This window comes from Erpetoichthys calabaricus, chromosome 5 (genome assembly GCF_900747795.2).
Source record: "Erpetoichthys calabaricus chromosome 5, fErpCal1.3, whole genome shotgun sequence".
Classification (NCBI taxonomy): domain Eukaryota; kingdom Metazoa; phylum Chordata; class Cladistia; order Polypteriformes; family Polypteridae; genus Erpetoichthys; species Erpetoichthys calabaricus.
In genome coordinates, this window is record NC_041398.2 from 37,451,688 (window position 1) to 37,465,523 (window position 13,836).

The 13,836-nt window shown below is 42.1% G+C and overlaps 1 protein-coding gene and 1 long non-coding RNA gene across 2 annotated transcripts; one reads left to right on the forward strand and one right to left on the reverse strand.

Moving 5' to 3' along the window:
- The first annotated feature begins 5,808 nt into the window (after positions 1-5,808).
- LOC127527952 (uncharacterized) lies at positions 5,809-6,106 on the forward strand. The gene is made up of 2 exons (XR_007935145.1): positions 5,809-5,908; positions 5,978-6,106. It is a non-coding gene; the product is annotated as an uncharacterized LOC127527952 (long non-coding RNA).
- Positions 6,107-9,588: 3,482 nt separating this feature from the next.
- Positions 9,589-12,657, reverse strand: LOC114652601 (zona pellucida sperm-binding protein 4-like). The gene is made up of 12 exons (XM_028802968.2): positions 12,469-12,657; positions 12,270-12,382; positions 12,121-12,190; positions 11,879-12,040; positions 11,607-11,794; positions 11,025-11,122; positions 10,811-10,938; positions 10,550-10,739; positions 10,339-10,483; positions 10,093-10,168; positions 9,790-9,912; positions 9,589-9,719 (listed from the first exon to the last, which is right to left on the reverse strand). Exons 1-12 carry the CDS (start codon positions 12,617-12,619, stop codon positions 9,607-9,609), a joined length of 1,557 nt encoding a protein of 518 aa, XP_028658801.1. The 5' UTR covers positions 12,620-12,657; the 3' UTR covers positions 9,589-9,606.
- Between the last annotated feature and the right edge of the window lie 1,179 nt (positions 12,658-13,836).

Here is a 13,836-nt window from a genome sequence, read left to right on the forward strand (position 1 = left end):
CTTTTATATTGCGGCGTTTTAATTAACCTGAATTATAAATTACTATAAATTAAAAAGGTATTATCCCACCCAGCATGCAAAATGACAGTTACAAGCTTACACGACAAGTTAGGATAATTCTAGCTCTTTATTGACGGTTTCACGTGGCATTACAAACGAGAAGCTTATGACAGACATATCAAGCCGTGGGACTCTTGATCTGTGCAGTCTGTCATCTTTCGTTGCCACCCTGAAAGGATTTTAGCCGGACAGAAGACATAATCTTCTGCTCGGCCTCGGACGGAAGACATACTCTTCCGCCCGGAAGCTTCAAAGTGTTGGCCGTAGGTATCCATTCTTATATACTGTTCCTCCATGTGCAGGCTCTTGGCTCCGGGTCCAAACAAGGGCAGGAAAGTACTCAAACCCCACCTTCAAACATACAGGAATAGCACAATGCCTACATACAGTTCTCATTCTCCCAACAAGGAAAGAGATTTTTGCTGACAGAGGACAGAAATATACTAGTCTGTCTTTAGGTTGACTATTCAATTCTCCAGTTGTCTGTGGCTCTCTAGCCCTGTGCTTGGCTCGGCAATTCTAAATGCTGCTGTTGTGCTCCTGTGTACCATACTTGGTCTGCCTGTATGAATGAGTCCATAACAGTGGGCACAGAGAACAGTGACATTAAACTTAATAAAAAGAAACACATAGTATAACATGGCCATGCTCTCTTTCTCAGGGGTGGGGGTTGATTTGTTTTCAATCCTATTTTTTTGTAAAAATGTATCTATTTGTATAAATTTTAATAAAAATTTCAATAAAATTTAATAAAAAAAAAAAGAGTTAAAATGTTTATTGCTCTGCAAGATTGATTGAGGACTGAAAACAGCAAAGACCCTTGCCATAACAGCTTGTGCACCGAGGACTCATATACTGAGATCTTGGACATAATCAATAGACAAGGACAACCGTTTGGCATCAGAGAAAGCGGTGTAATGTGAGAACCAGTTTCACTACTGATAAATGTGTCTTACATATGCAGTAACAAGCATAGCATTCCCAAACCTGTTTCACCCACTTTGTGGTTGCTGAGGGATGGTTCTGAGGCAGCGTAAGAAACAAGTCAGGAAACTACCTGTGAACTGTTGTCATGTTCTGTGATTTAGTATTCTTGCTTTATTTCAGATAGCAGATGGTGGATATACACACTTATGGTTAATATCATGATCTGGTTTATTCACATAAATACAACTTTGCATGCAATGAATATAATGTACTTTATTTATCGAGATTTGATTGTCTCATACATACTGCATATGATCTAAAACCAAAAAAAAAAAATCATCCTTTTTATGCAGAAAGTAATGGCCACTCATTATACGAGGGATGTTCAATTATAAATAGGAATTTTCCTGCTCAGTTCTTATAAAGACAGCAAGGTAGACGTGACTCATTGGACTAACACATGCATGTTTTAACTTGTCTTTAGTAGTGCTGGCTGCTCTTTCTCCCATTCCTGTCAATTGTAATCAACACGTCGGAGTAGAAGGTACACAATAGTGTCGCACAGCAAATTATTATAAAATTTTTGACAAATGGACTCATTCCATCTCAGATTTATTAGAGACTTAAAAATCAGTTTGAGGATGAGTGTCTCAGTCTAGAGTGTATGATTGGTGCAAGTTATTCAGAGAGGGACTATCATCTCTTTTGTCCACTGAAGGAATTTTTAGGAGGGAAGAAGTTCAAGTCGAATGAAGAGGTTGCTGACACTGTGCAAGAATTGGTCAACATGCAATCAAAAGGCTTGTACTCTTCTGGGATTAAAGAGCTTCCTGAGCGCTGGAACAAGGGTATTGCAGTGGCCGGAGACTACATAGAAAAATAGTGCATAAGTCATTTAATTGTATTCAATAAATAAAGTGTAGCTCATAAATTCCTGCTTATATCTGAACGCCCTCGTAATTGTAAAATACATTCCTCTTGCATAAATTAAAATAGATCTTCTACTACTACAGTATCACATCTACTCTCTCATTATCTACTTTACTTCAATGAGAAGGTTGTTCTTGTTTGTCTTGAATAAAAAAATGAAACTGCGGAGTGCTCTTCAACAAGGTGACATGCATATCATCTTTGACATCCAATCTATTTTGACTTTTTGTTTTGATAGAAACAAGTGCTGAAGACCCTGATTCACAAAGGTATGTAGCAGCAAAAGGAATCAGAGCATTCATAGTATGTGAGAAAAATAACAGTGAGAGACGTAACATGCGAGAAAAATGATGTGAGAAAGTTCATGCGAGAACGATCAACAGTACCAGGCTGTATAGTGAATATAAATGTTAACTTTTATCTGACCCTCACGGACACGCTGAGACCCATCCATGGAACCCCTAGGGGTCCACAGACCTAATATTAAGAACCCCTGACTTAAATGCTGCTTATTCTCCCTTTCTTTTGTTTAATGTTGCCTTATTAAAAAGCCCTAAGCAATTTTCCTTTAGCTAAGCTCTCCTTCTCAGGGGTGGGGTTTGATTTGTCTTCAATTTTGTTGGGTTATAAATTGATCTGTTTGTATGGAATGATTACAGTGAAAATTAATAAAATAAAAATATATAAAAAAAATAAATGCTGCTTATTCAATGTAATTAAAATAATTCCTTCAGGTTTGTATAATTTATTTTAAAGGGGGTCTTCAAATTTCATGTTAACATAACATTTATGGTTTTACAGTGTAAAGGTAGGGTATGCACAGAATGAAGAACTTTTATAAACTGGCACATGCAGAAGCATTCGGGCAATGGATTACTTCCTTAGAAGATTAACATTTACATAACGGGAATAAACTTGTTAGTATTTTGCTAGTATGACAGGTGGATTCATAATTTACAATTAAAAAAAAATAAAATATGTGAATTTCACCTTGGGATTATAATAAAGAAAAATAAAGTATCTATCTATCTATGTATAGGTGTTTTTGAATATGGCTTAGAGATACTTCTACTTATGAATGTACACTAAACATTTTCCAGCTTTTGTTTCAACTTTTAGAAAAAGAGCTGTATCATCTGCAAATAGTGTAATTAATTTGTATTGTGGTGAACTAAATGTGTAGTAAGCATGTGATTTTGTTAATATTAATACAGTAGTATATTTCATTTTAATACAAAATTTGTGAGAAATATGCATTCTTATAGTTGTATAGAATATATATTATTATGTTAAAGGTTAAATTAGAAACTGAACACAAACATTTGAACATACCGTTTAAGTGCCATATGAACAACATAAGTGTTTTTGCCCTCTCAGCAGTATGCATTCTACATGGCTACGGTGTCATGGACGCAAACACTTGAATCCGGTGTACCTAACAGATGACTAAAATACTGATATTTTGTATAATTGCCTCTGTTTTGGCTTTGACAAGGCACACCCAACTTCCCAAATTCATCTTGGATGTTCTGATCCCCTGAGATGTGTTAATGGACTTACTACTGAATGGAAAAATGGATTTTAGGTCAAGTCAGGTCAAGATGAGGAGTATGCACTGGTACAGCACGTTGCTGCACCCACCACACAATGAAACAACTCAGGATCTTATTTGGCAAGAGGCATACACGTGGTCCAGTCCCACCCTCTGGAAATGATTATTTATCTGCCGCAGCCAGATGCTAAATGGGCATCGCCTTGGCTTGGGTCCTCAACAATGAAAGTCCACCGAGCCGGATCACCCTCGGGGAATTGCACCACATGGCCATAGTGCCGTAACCGACGCTCCCTCTCAATGCAGGTAAGGTACCTCATTTGGGACTCCATGAGCAACAGCTCATTCAACACAAAGTCAAACCAGCAGTATCCAAGAATTTCCCAAAAAGACACAGTACTGAAGGAGTTCAGTCTTTGTCTCGGGTCACTGGATAGTGTCCATGCCTCACAACCATATCAAAACAAGCACCACCAGGACTCTAAAGACTAGTCATTTTGCAAAGATATCTGAGCGCCATAAACACCTTTCCAATGACCTCATGAACCCCCATCCCCCCCATGCTCTGGCAATCTGTCTACTGACTTCAAAGGTGGAGTCACCAGAGACATGAATGTTGCTGCCGAGATAAATAAACCTTGTGACAAGATCAACACTCCCTCTGCAGACAGACACACTACTGAGGACTGTGCCCAAGAGGTCTTTTAAAGGGCTAGATCTTGTTTTTTATCCAGGACATGTGCAAGCCCAGACACTCGGACTCTTTGCTCAGTCTCTAGAGCAGGGCTGGCAAACTCCAGTCCTGGAGTGCCACAGTGGCTGCAGGTTTTCATTCTAACCATTTTCTTAATCAGTGACCAGTTTTCACTGCTAATTAACTTCTTTTTTCCCTTCATTTTAATAGCCCTGTTTTTAAGGATTCAGTGCTCTGAATTAATTATTTTCTTCATTTACAGCCAAACAGAAATCAAATGTGAAACAAGTCAACAGTTGACCAGCTAAATTGGGGCTTCAAACTCCAACTAATTTCATTGACTCTGCGAAGATCACAGCATCGTTGACAAAGATCAGTGAATCTTTCTTCACCAACAGATGGCCCACAGCCCTGCCCACCACACGGTCCATGCACACATGAACAGAGTAGGAACAAGATCACATCCCTGACAAACCCCAGAATTAACTGGGAGAAATGTAGAGGTTCTGCCTCCACTCTGCACAGCTCTCACATTACCAGTATACAAGCCAGCCATGATATCCACCAACTTTGAGGGGATCCTGCAAAGTCTCAGGATATCCTACAGAGCAGCTTGATCAACAGAGTTGAATGCTTTATGAAAACTGACAAAGGCTGCAAAAAAACTCTGCCAATATTCATGTTTGTGCTCCATGAGAATCCTCAGTTCCAGGATGCAGTCAATGGTAGACTTTTTAGGCATAAAACCAAACACCGGTAGGTGAGCAGGTGATCACCTATTGATCCTATTGAGAATGACCCTAGCAAGGACATTACCCGGCACAAAGACCAGTATTTTTACCCTGTACTTGCTGCAATCCAGGCAATCACCCCTTCCCTTTCCAGATAGCCTCCAGAATGATGGACGCAGACATATCCAACATTCTAGCCAGAGGATCAGCTTTAAATATCTGCTCAAAGTAGCCAGCACAGCAGGTCACAACTGTAGTGTCATCTGTAAGGACTGTTCCATCAGCTGCCCTGACTGCGACTCTCCAAGGAACAGATTCAGAAGTGTGAAATGCTTTGATTCCTCTGGAAGCAGGATGTGGGTCACTAGACCATAAATGGTGTGTCACTTGCTCACAGATTCCTCTAACAAACGCCTCCTTATCTGCCCTCAGAGCTCTTGCAGCCATCCTTCTCAGTTGCTGAAGTTGCCATCAAGCTATGTGCTGTGACTCCTCTCAATGATATTCAGGATGAGCTGCGAAATTAAACACCTCCTTCTGGGAACACTAACACAACCCTCAGTCCCCTTGTCACTAGAAACAGCCTGATCTTCTAGTCTGGCCAGATCTAGCCCCATTTTCCTAGTAGGTGGTAGCCTACTGGACCCAAGCTGGATCTTCAGAGTAGCAGCAATAAGTCTGTGTGATCAGAATTCACAAACTGGGCACTTCTCTAGACCCTGCAGTTTTGTAAGAGCCTCCACCATTGGCCCACAAGGATATGATTGATGTCCATCACAGCACCAACCGTAGTGGAGTAACAAGTCCAATGTGGCTCAGGAACCAGGATCCACAGATTTGCAGCCTCTGTTGGGGACCAACACATCGCTGAATGACCCATTAACAACTTCCTTTTAGGATCTGCCAGGGACCAGAATGTGAAAGCAAATGCTTACAGAAAGAATGTGGTGGTTCACAGTGGTCCAGTCTTTCCAACTGTTCCTGATACTCAAACATCCAAACTGCAGGGTAAAGGTATGTAGTTTTAGTGCTTTTTCAGAGTAACCATCCGATTGTTAATGTAACATGGTCCCCTCTCTCCAGCACCTGTGACCACTGGCTATGCAGTCTTTGGAGCTACTGCTGGAATCTTAATGGTGATATTGGCTTTGGCTGTGGTGGCTAAAAGAAAACTGTAGTCAAGAACAAAAATAAACCCATTTTACAAAGCAATCTAGTGTGGTGTTACTTTTTTTGGAGGGTTTTTGAATCCTGCTACCAGCCTACCCACTTCTGCAGACACAATGAAGTCACCCATGACCAGGGGAATATCACCTCCCAGGCACCCATCAACAACCAAGTGACATTGTGAAAAAAAGGTCTCCCTCACTGCAGTTGGAGCATACACTGTTACAACAGAAAAGGAACCCTGAGAGTGCCTTAATCGAAGTCACTCTTTTCAACAAGCGTATTATGAGACATCGGACACCATTGGAAGCAGCCAAACTGCCACAGCAACAGCTTCTCGCAGAGTACAACCACCAGAGTGACCAGACCAATAAAAGGTGTACCCACCTACAGAGATCTGGCCAGCCTCAGGTCTGCACACCTAAGAGCGCCACGATTAAAATGCAGAGGAAAATGATCATGCCAGAGACACATGACATTCCAAGTGGCTACCTGGTTGGGCCATCTCAAATTGGAACCCGAGTGCTACCATGAAGTGGGCAGTGCCTCAAGGAAGTGGCTGAAGTGCCAATCCCAGCACCAGCCCCCATAATGTCCTTTTAAGTTGGAGGACCACATGCAGGGCTGGATGTAGCTTATCAGACCCAGGACAGAATGGTTTTAGGTCTGCATACAGGTGCATCTCAAATTAGAATATCAAAAAGTTAAATTTCAATAATTCAAAATGTGAAACTCCTAGTAAATGGATTCATTACACACCGATATATTTCAAGCATTTCTTTTTTCATTTTACCGATTATGGCCTACAGGTAATGAAAACTCAAAATTCAGTATCTCAGAAAATTAGAATATTACATAAGACCAAAAATGTTTAATACAGAAATGTTGGCCTACTGAAAAGTATGTCCATGTATGCACTCAATACTTGGTCGGGGCTCCTTTTGCATGAATTATCGCAGCGATGTGGTGTGGCATGGAAGCGATCAGCCTGTGGTACTGCTGAGGTGTTATAGAAGCCCAGGATGCTTTGATAGCAGTCTTCAGCTCATCTGCATTGTTGGGTCTGGTGTCTCATCTTCCTCTTGACAATCCCCCACAGATTCGCTATGGGATTTAGGTCGGGTGAGTTTGCTGGCCAATCAAGCACAGCGATACCATGCTCATTAAACCAGGTAGATACTTTAATCCCCAAGGGGAAATTCACATACTCCAGCAGCAGCCATCTACTGATAAAAACAATATTAAAAGTGATAATGCAGTGCAAGTTAAAAAATGCAAGGTGGGGAGTGCGAGGCAGGTATTGGTACTTTTGGCAGTGTGGGCCGGTGCCAAATCCTGCTGGAAAATGTTAGCATCTCTATAAAACTTAACAGAGGGAAGCATGAAGTGCTCTAAAATTTCCTGGTAGATGGCTGCGCTGACTTTGGACTTGATAAAACAGTGGACCAAAACCAGCAGATGGCATGGCTCCCCAAATTACTGACCACAAGCAACCTGGATTCTGTGCCTCTCCACTCTTCCTCCATACTCTGGGACCGTGATTTTCAAATGAAATGCAAAATTTACTTTCATCTGAAAGGACTTAACTGACTAGACTGTTGCTCAGTAGTCTTCTCCTTAGCCCAGGTAAGGCTGACATTGTCTCTGGTTCAAGAGTGGCTTGCCACAAGGAAAGCAATAGCTGTAGCCCATGTCCTGGATACATCTGTGTGTGGTGGCTCTTGAAGCACTGACTCCAGCTGCAGTCCACACCTTGTCAATCTCCCTCAAATTCTTGAATGAGCTGTGCTTCACAATCCTCAAGGCTGTGGTTATCCTGGTTGCTTGTGCACCTTTTTCTGCCACATTTTTTCCTTCCACTCAACTTTCCATTAATGTGCTTGGATACAGCACTCTGAATAGCCAGCTTCTTTAGCAAAGAGTCGACAGTCTTCCCCATGATTGTGTAGCCTACTGAAATAGATTGAGAGACCATTTAAAGGCTCAGGACACCTTTACAGGTGTTTTGGGTAATTAGCTGAGTGGAGTGACACCATGGAGTCTACAATAGTGAACATTCACAATCTAATCTGAGATTGTGAATTTTGGGTTTTCATTAGCTAGAAGCCATAATCAGCCAAATGGAAAAGAAAAACGCTTTAAATGTGTAATGAGTAACTGAATTGAATTACTGAAACAACTTTGATATTCTAATTTATTGTGATGCACCTGTACATAACCAATTCTCATTTTACCCTGCTTTAAGCTACCGTTCATGTTCTTGATGGTGTTGTGCCCCCCCCCCCAAAAAAAAACCTCAATTGCATCCATTCAGAATCACAACTGTATAATGGTGGTTGGGAACAGGTTTTTCTGCAAGTAGGAGACATTGGACCATAACTCTCAAAGTTGCCTGGGGAATTAAGCTATTCTAAAAATTTAAAGATTCATAATAGAACATACAATTTCTGCCCCAGCTGCACCTGTACTTGTTCTGAAGTATGAGTGCCTTTAGACTTATGGTTATAAAATTAAAATCACATTTCAGGCACAAAATGTCCGTTTTTGTAGAATCCCACTGTTGCTACTCCATATCATTCATATTTACTTGTATATAAAAAAAAAAAAAAAAGCAAGCCAATCCCGATGTGCAAAATAAAAAAGTCCCCTCAAAGTGTGGCTTCCAGACATCCTAACCTACTCCTAGTACAAAGATGCATCAGAACAGATCAAAGGGTTACCATCCAGCCCTGCTTCGTGCCAAAGGCAGTCCCTTGACAGTGATGGGCAAGCATGACAAAAAGACATCACAGCCACATGTGGCTCCAGAAGAGATGATCTTCCTACAATACCGCAGCAGAGCTAAATGTCTCATCACATGTAGACATGAATGTCTAACATGCCTAAGTGGAGCAATCCAGGTATTTGGCCGCTCACATCATAGGAATCTCCAGGACCCAAATCCAGACTACATTGTGACCCATAGTTTCTCCAATTTACAATGCAGAAGGTGAATGCATTTGGTTCACCTTTGCTTTAGTGTTAACATGTAAACATCATGCTAACCAGTTATAAAAAGGTTACTCATTCCATCTCTTGTACAAAAGTGATTGAAGATCACCATATTGCAGTCCCATTTCTTGTAAGAAATCAAGCAAACTGTATAGCAGAATAGATTTAAAACAATTATTCTTAAACACTTTTGGAACCTCAAAGATTCAGATTGCTTTAATTAACTCCATCCACAACATTCCAATAGGCCAGATGTTTGTTGCATGGGGCAAATTTGGGTTTGGTAGCCAATGCATTTGGTGGAACCAAAGTCAGCTAAATTGAAACCAAGTGCATTTCACACAAGAAAACTTGTCAAGCAGTCAAAGATAGGGAAGGGGCTATTTCACATGCATCCATTCTAGTGCCCAAATGCTGTGGACCTGCTGCTACTAAAAGTATTTTGTAAAGCCAATATTAACAGTTGCTTATCCTTCTGCAGAAGTGGGTAGGCTGGTAGCAGGATTCAAAAACCTGCAAAAACACACCACACTAGATTGCTTTGTAAAATGGGTTTATTTTTGTTCTTGACTACACAGTTTTCTTTTAGCCACCACAGCCAAAGCCAATATCACCATTAAGATTCCAGCAGTAGCTCCAAAGACTGCATAGCCAGTGGTCACAGGTGCTGGAGAGAGGGGACCATGTTACATTAAACAATCGGATGGTTACTCTGAAAAAGCACTAAAACTACATACCTTTACCTTGCAGTTTGGATGTTTGAGTATCAGGAACAGTTAGAAAGACTGGACCACTGTGAACCACCACATTCTTTCTATAAGCATTTGCTTTCACATTCTGGTCAACATCCCTGCCAGATCCTAAAAGGAAGTTGTTAATGAGTCAATCGACACCCTACCATTCATTTTTTAAATTCCTATAGGTAAATGAGCCACCAGGTAGGTGCCACTGCCTCCTAAGGCAGAGGCCAAGGTCTTCCCAGTGTTGCATGTCCTCAAGTAATGGTACTTGGAAGAATCACCCCAACACACACCACTCACTTGTCTTAGGGCAGCTCTGAACACAAGAACCCACTGCAGAGGGGTAGCAGACCGCAGCACTGCAGAAGATATATACCTGCAGAGAGAAGGCAAGACCATCAAAGTGCAAGCTGTAAAGGCACCAGTCAACCTGCAGACAAGCTCTTACTGGCTAAAAGTGGAATTAGGAAATTCTCAACATTCAAAACCAGAATTCAAGAATCTCTTGGCCCTTTACCACTACATTAGTAATTCTCCTGTGCTTACCATTTGGCTCAAGCCCTGTTGAGAAGCAGAAACAAAGGCAAACATCTTGAACTCAAATCTCTTGTAGTGACTAGGATAAGCAACCCCAGAAGTGGCATCCACATTAATCAAGCTGGTCAGGTAGTCATCTCTCAAGTACGGGCATCTACAGAGATCGGGTGTGTCAGTTTGTGCAAGGCTACTCAACTGCCCATATAGAACATGCACCTACCCATTCACTAGAAGGCTCCACTGGGGCTGGCTGGAAGCAGAAGGGCCTGGTGTGACCCAGCAGTCCCCAAGAGTCAGAACAAGGTTAGGGTCACTCCTGTTCACAATGTGTACTTCCACATCAACAGGATCCCTAAGGACTCTGGTCACAGGGTAATCAGCATCACCATAGTAGGAGCTGTAAGAGGAGTCTAAACACAAGGGGGGAAAAAAAATAAAAAAATTTGAACACCAGGCCCCACCTTTTAAACTAAGGACATGCCTTTCGCAATACGGAGTTCCAAGTCCATGAGTCCTTGTTCCACCACAGGAAGAGGTGGGGTGACTGTATATACTCCAATGTCTACATTAACATTCTGATCTCCTGAATAACTGCACTGGAATGACAACCTGAGAAGGTGACAGGATGATTGTCAATACAGAAGAGTCAAAGTACTACCATCTATTCCAATAGAGAAAAAATAAAAATAATTTACTTGTAGATGCTATCCCGTGTGATGGATCCTTGGGGACCATTAGTCACAGAGATGGCAGCAGACATCACATTCTCATATGACACATTACCCCCAACAGTCTGGAAGTAGACATTAAACCCAATGCCTTTATAAGTTGAACACATTTGCCAGAGCCGATTGTACAGAATACCTTACATGTGTACCACTGCCTAGGTACGAGTAGAGGCAGAAGATTTGGGATTATGTACAATGCAAACCTAATCCCATTTAATACCAAGTCTAGTGACCCCAATTAAATCAGTTTAGCCCTCATGCCCAACTGTGAACCTACTCGTAGCTTGCCAACCATCTTGTCTTATGCCAATACAAGCTATCTTAATTCCTTTACTACTAGAAAGGCAACATAAAATGTATCTACATAAATGTAAGCAAGTAGATATTAGCATTTGGCTTGGAAGGTCAATTAGGATTACAGTTCTGATCTAGAAAAGGAGTTTGAATGCAATGTATACCTTGTCTCCTGTGGTACAGTCAGGACATGCCTACCAAGTTAATCATAAGCACCCTATGCCCCAACATTAAAACACTCCAGCCGATACTTACCTTAACAAGGGTGCCACACTCGCTGACTGAGAACTGGTAGAGAGCAAAGTTAGAAGTGCTGGTCACAGGACTGCAACTAGGAGCGCTATTATCCAACAGCTTGACAGAACCAAGATCCAGGGGAGGAACAGTCACATTTCTAGACACCACCACCACAAACTGGCCATTTGGGTTACACTGTACAGTGACTGGAAAAATCAGTCCAAGTCAGCTTACTCCGTTCCCAACAATAGGATAAATGACACCCACACACAGCACCTCAGACCACTGACCTGTATTCCCATAGTAACAAGAGGAGGTGCTGCTGCTGCTCGAGTCATAGCAACAGTTCTCCGCTTCACAGTCTGCTTGGCCGATTACTCCATCTCCTCCACAAGGGACCTTCTCACTGTCCGCAACGGCACACTCTCCATCACTGACCACTGATCGGCTCACTGCGAGGCAGAGCCAAAGAGGTTTACAAAAAAAGGTTAAACCATTCAGTGCCAATCGAGCCATTCGGCACAGAACATACCTTGTTGGCACATGTATATTTTGGCTGGTGCTGAAGAAGTCGTTTTCAGTGTCACACTGTAGCTACTGCCCTAGAAAGGCAAAAAACTTAAAATCCAGAAGGAACCCGCACTCGACCCAACACTGAGCCCTAGTCTGGTCACAACTCACATGGCGGTTTACGTATGGCGAGTGACGGTCCACTCTCACCACCAATAAGTCACCATCCCTAAATAACCGAAATCCTTGAAGACCTTTTACAAGGATACACGGATTCTTAACAGCTGAAAATAAAACCCACAGATGATACGGGGAGTGATTAGAGAGAAAGAGAACGAAAGGAGAACCACGAGCAACTGAGTACACTTACTGGAGATGCAGAGCCGGTTTTCCGAGACGCGACCTGGAAATTTCAAGTCCATGCCTTCATTAGTACAGATTTTTGTAGCAGGCTGTTGACACCGAACTACCAGTAAACACACAGCCGCCAAAACAACACTTCGAAAAACAAAAGGAGCCATGCTTGTGCAGGAGAGCAGACATAAAGCGTGCGCCCCTCGCAGGGGGACTTAAATAAGAAGCTCAGCCGGCTCATTAACATTTCGGGCGCGAAAACATTAATTAGACAACTCGACTTTAAAGTCAGCGGCTTGCACTGTGGCTTTATTGAAACCTTCGTTTTTTTACGAGCTCCAGGCACTGTTATGCGTGCCAAAGTCTGCGATCTGCTGTTTAAAACTCTAATCTGTCATCCGTTATTCAATGTAGCGCCTTTTTAATCGTCTCCGCTAACTCAGCGTGCATTATAAAGCATTTCACACAACAGCAAGATCGCGAAGAATTGTACTTTGAATGTGTCAAAGCTAGGAAAAGAAGAATTTTATTAATACAAAGATTTGTGCGGCAGGGTTAGCGTTGTGGGGACTCTAATCAAAAATACTTTGGGTAGGAACGGAAGAAAAATCGGGGTCAGGATAAAAGGCTTACAGATGAAAAAAGCGAGGTAGCAATTAAAAACACAGATTGATTTATGATAAAGAGTGCATATCCCTGCGGTGGGTTGGCACCCTTCCCAGGATTGGTTCCTGCCTTGTGCCCTGTGTTGGCTGTGATTGGCTCCAGCAGACCCCCGTGACCCTGTGTTAGGATTCAGCGGGATGGGAAATGGATGGATGGAGTGCATATCCTGATTAATAAGAAGAGAAAACAATTGAATGTGGTGTTATTAGTATAATAATTCAAAGTAGCAGTTGTAGCAGTGGCGTTCTTTTTATTATTTCTTTTTCTTTTTAAATTTTTATTTATAAAGCTGGCGGCACGGTGGCGCAGTGGGTAGCGCTGCTGCCTCGCAGTTGGGGGACCTGGGTTCGCTTCCCGGGTCCTCCCTGCGTGGAGTTTGCATGTTCTCCCCGTGTCTGCGTGGGTTTCCTCCGGGCGCTCCGGTTTCCTCCCACAGTCCAAAGACATGCAGATTAGGTGGATTGGCAATTCTAAATTGGCCCTAGTATGTGTTTGTGTGTGTCCTGCGGTGGGTTGGCACCCTGCCTTATGCCCTGTGTTTGCTGGGATTGGCTCCAGCAGACCCCCGTGACCCTGTGTTCGGATTCAGCGGGTTGGAAAATGGATGGATTTATAATGCTAAAAAATAACTAAGATATCAAGTTAGTGAAACATTAGACATTAATAGTAAAATCATAGTTTTAATAGATTATACACTGAAGATGATATGGTAACGTGC

Coding starts and splice junctions, on each gene's coding strand:
- LOC114652601 (XM_028802968.2), bottom strand. CDS start 12,619: ATGGCTCCTTTTGTTTTTCGAAGTGTTGTTTTGGCGGCTGTGTGTTTA. Junction 11,795..11,878: donor TTGTTACTATGGGAATACAG/GTCAGTGGTCTG, acceptor TGATTTTTCCAG/TCACTGTACAGTGTAACCCA. Junction 10,484..10,549: donor TGGAGCCTTCTAGTGAATGG/GTAGGTGCATGT, acceptor CGATCTCTGTAG/ATGCCCGTACTTGAGAGATG.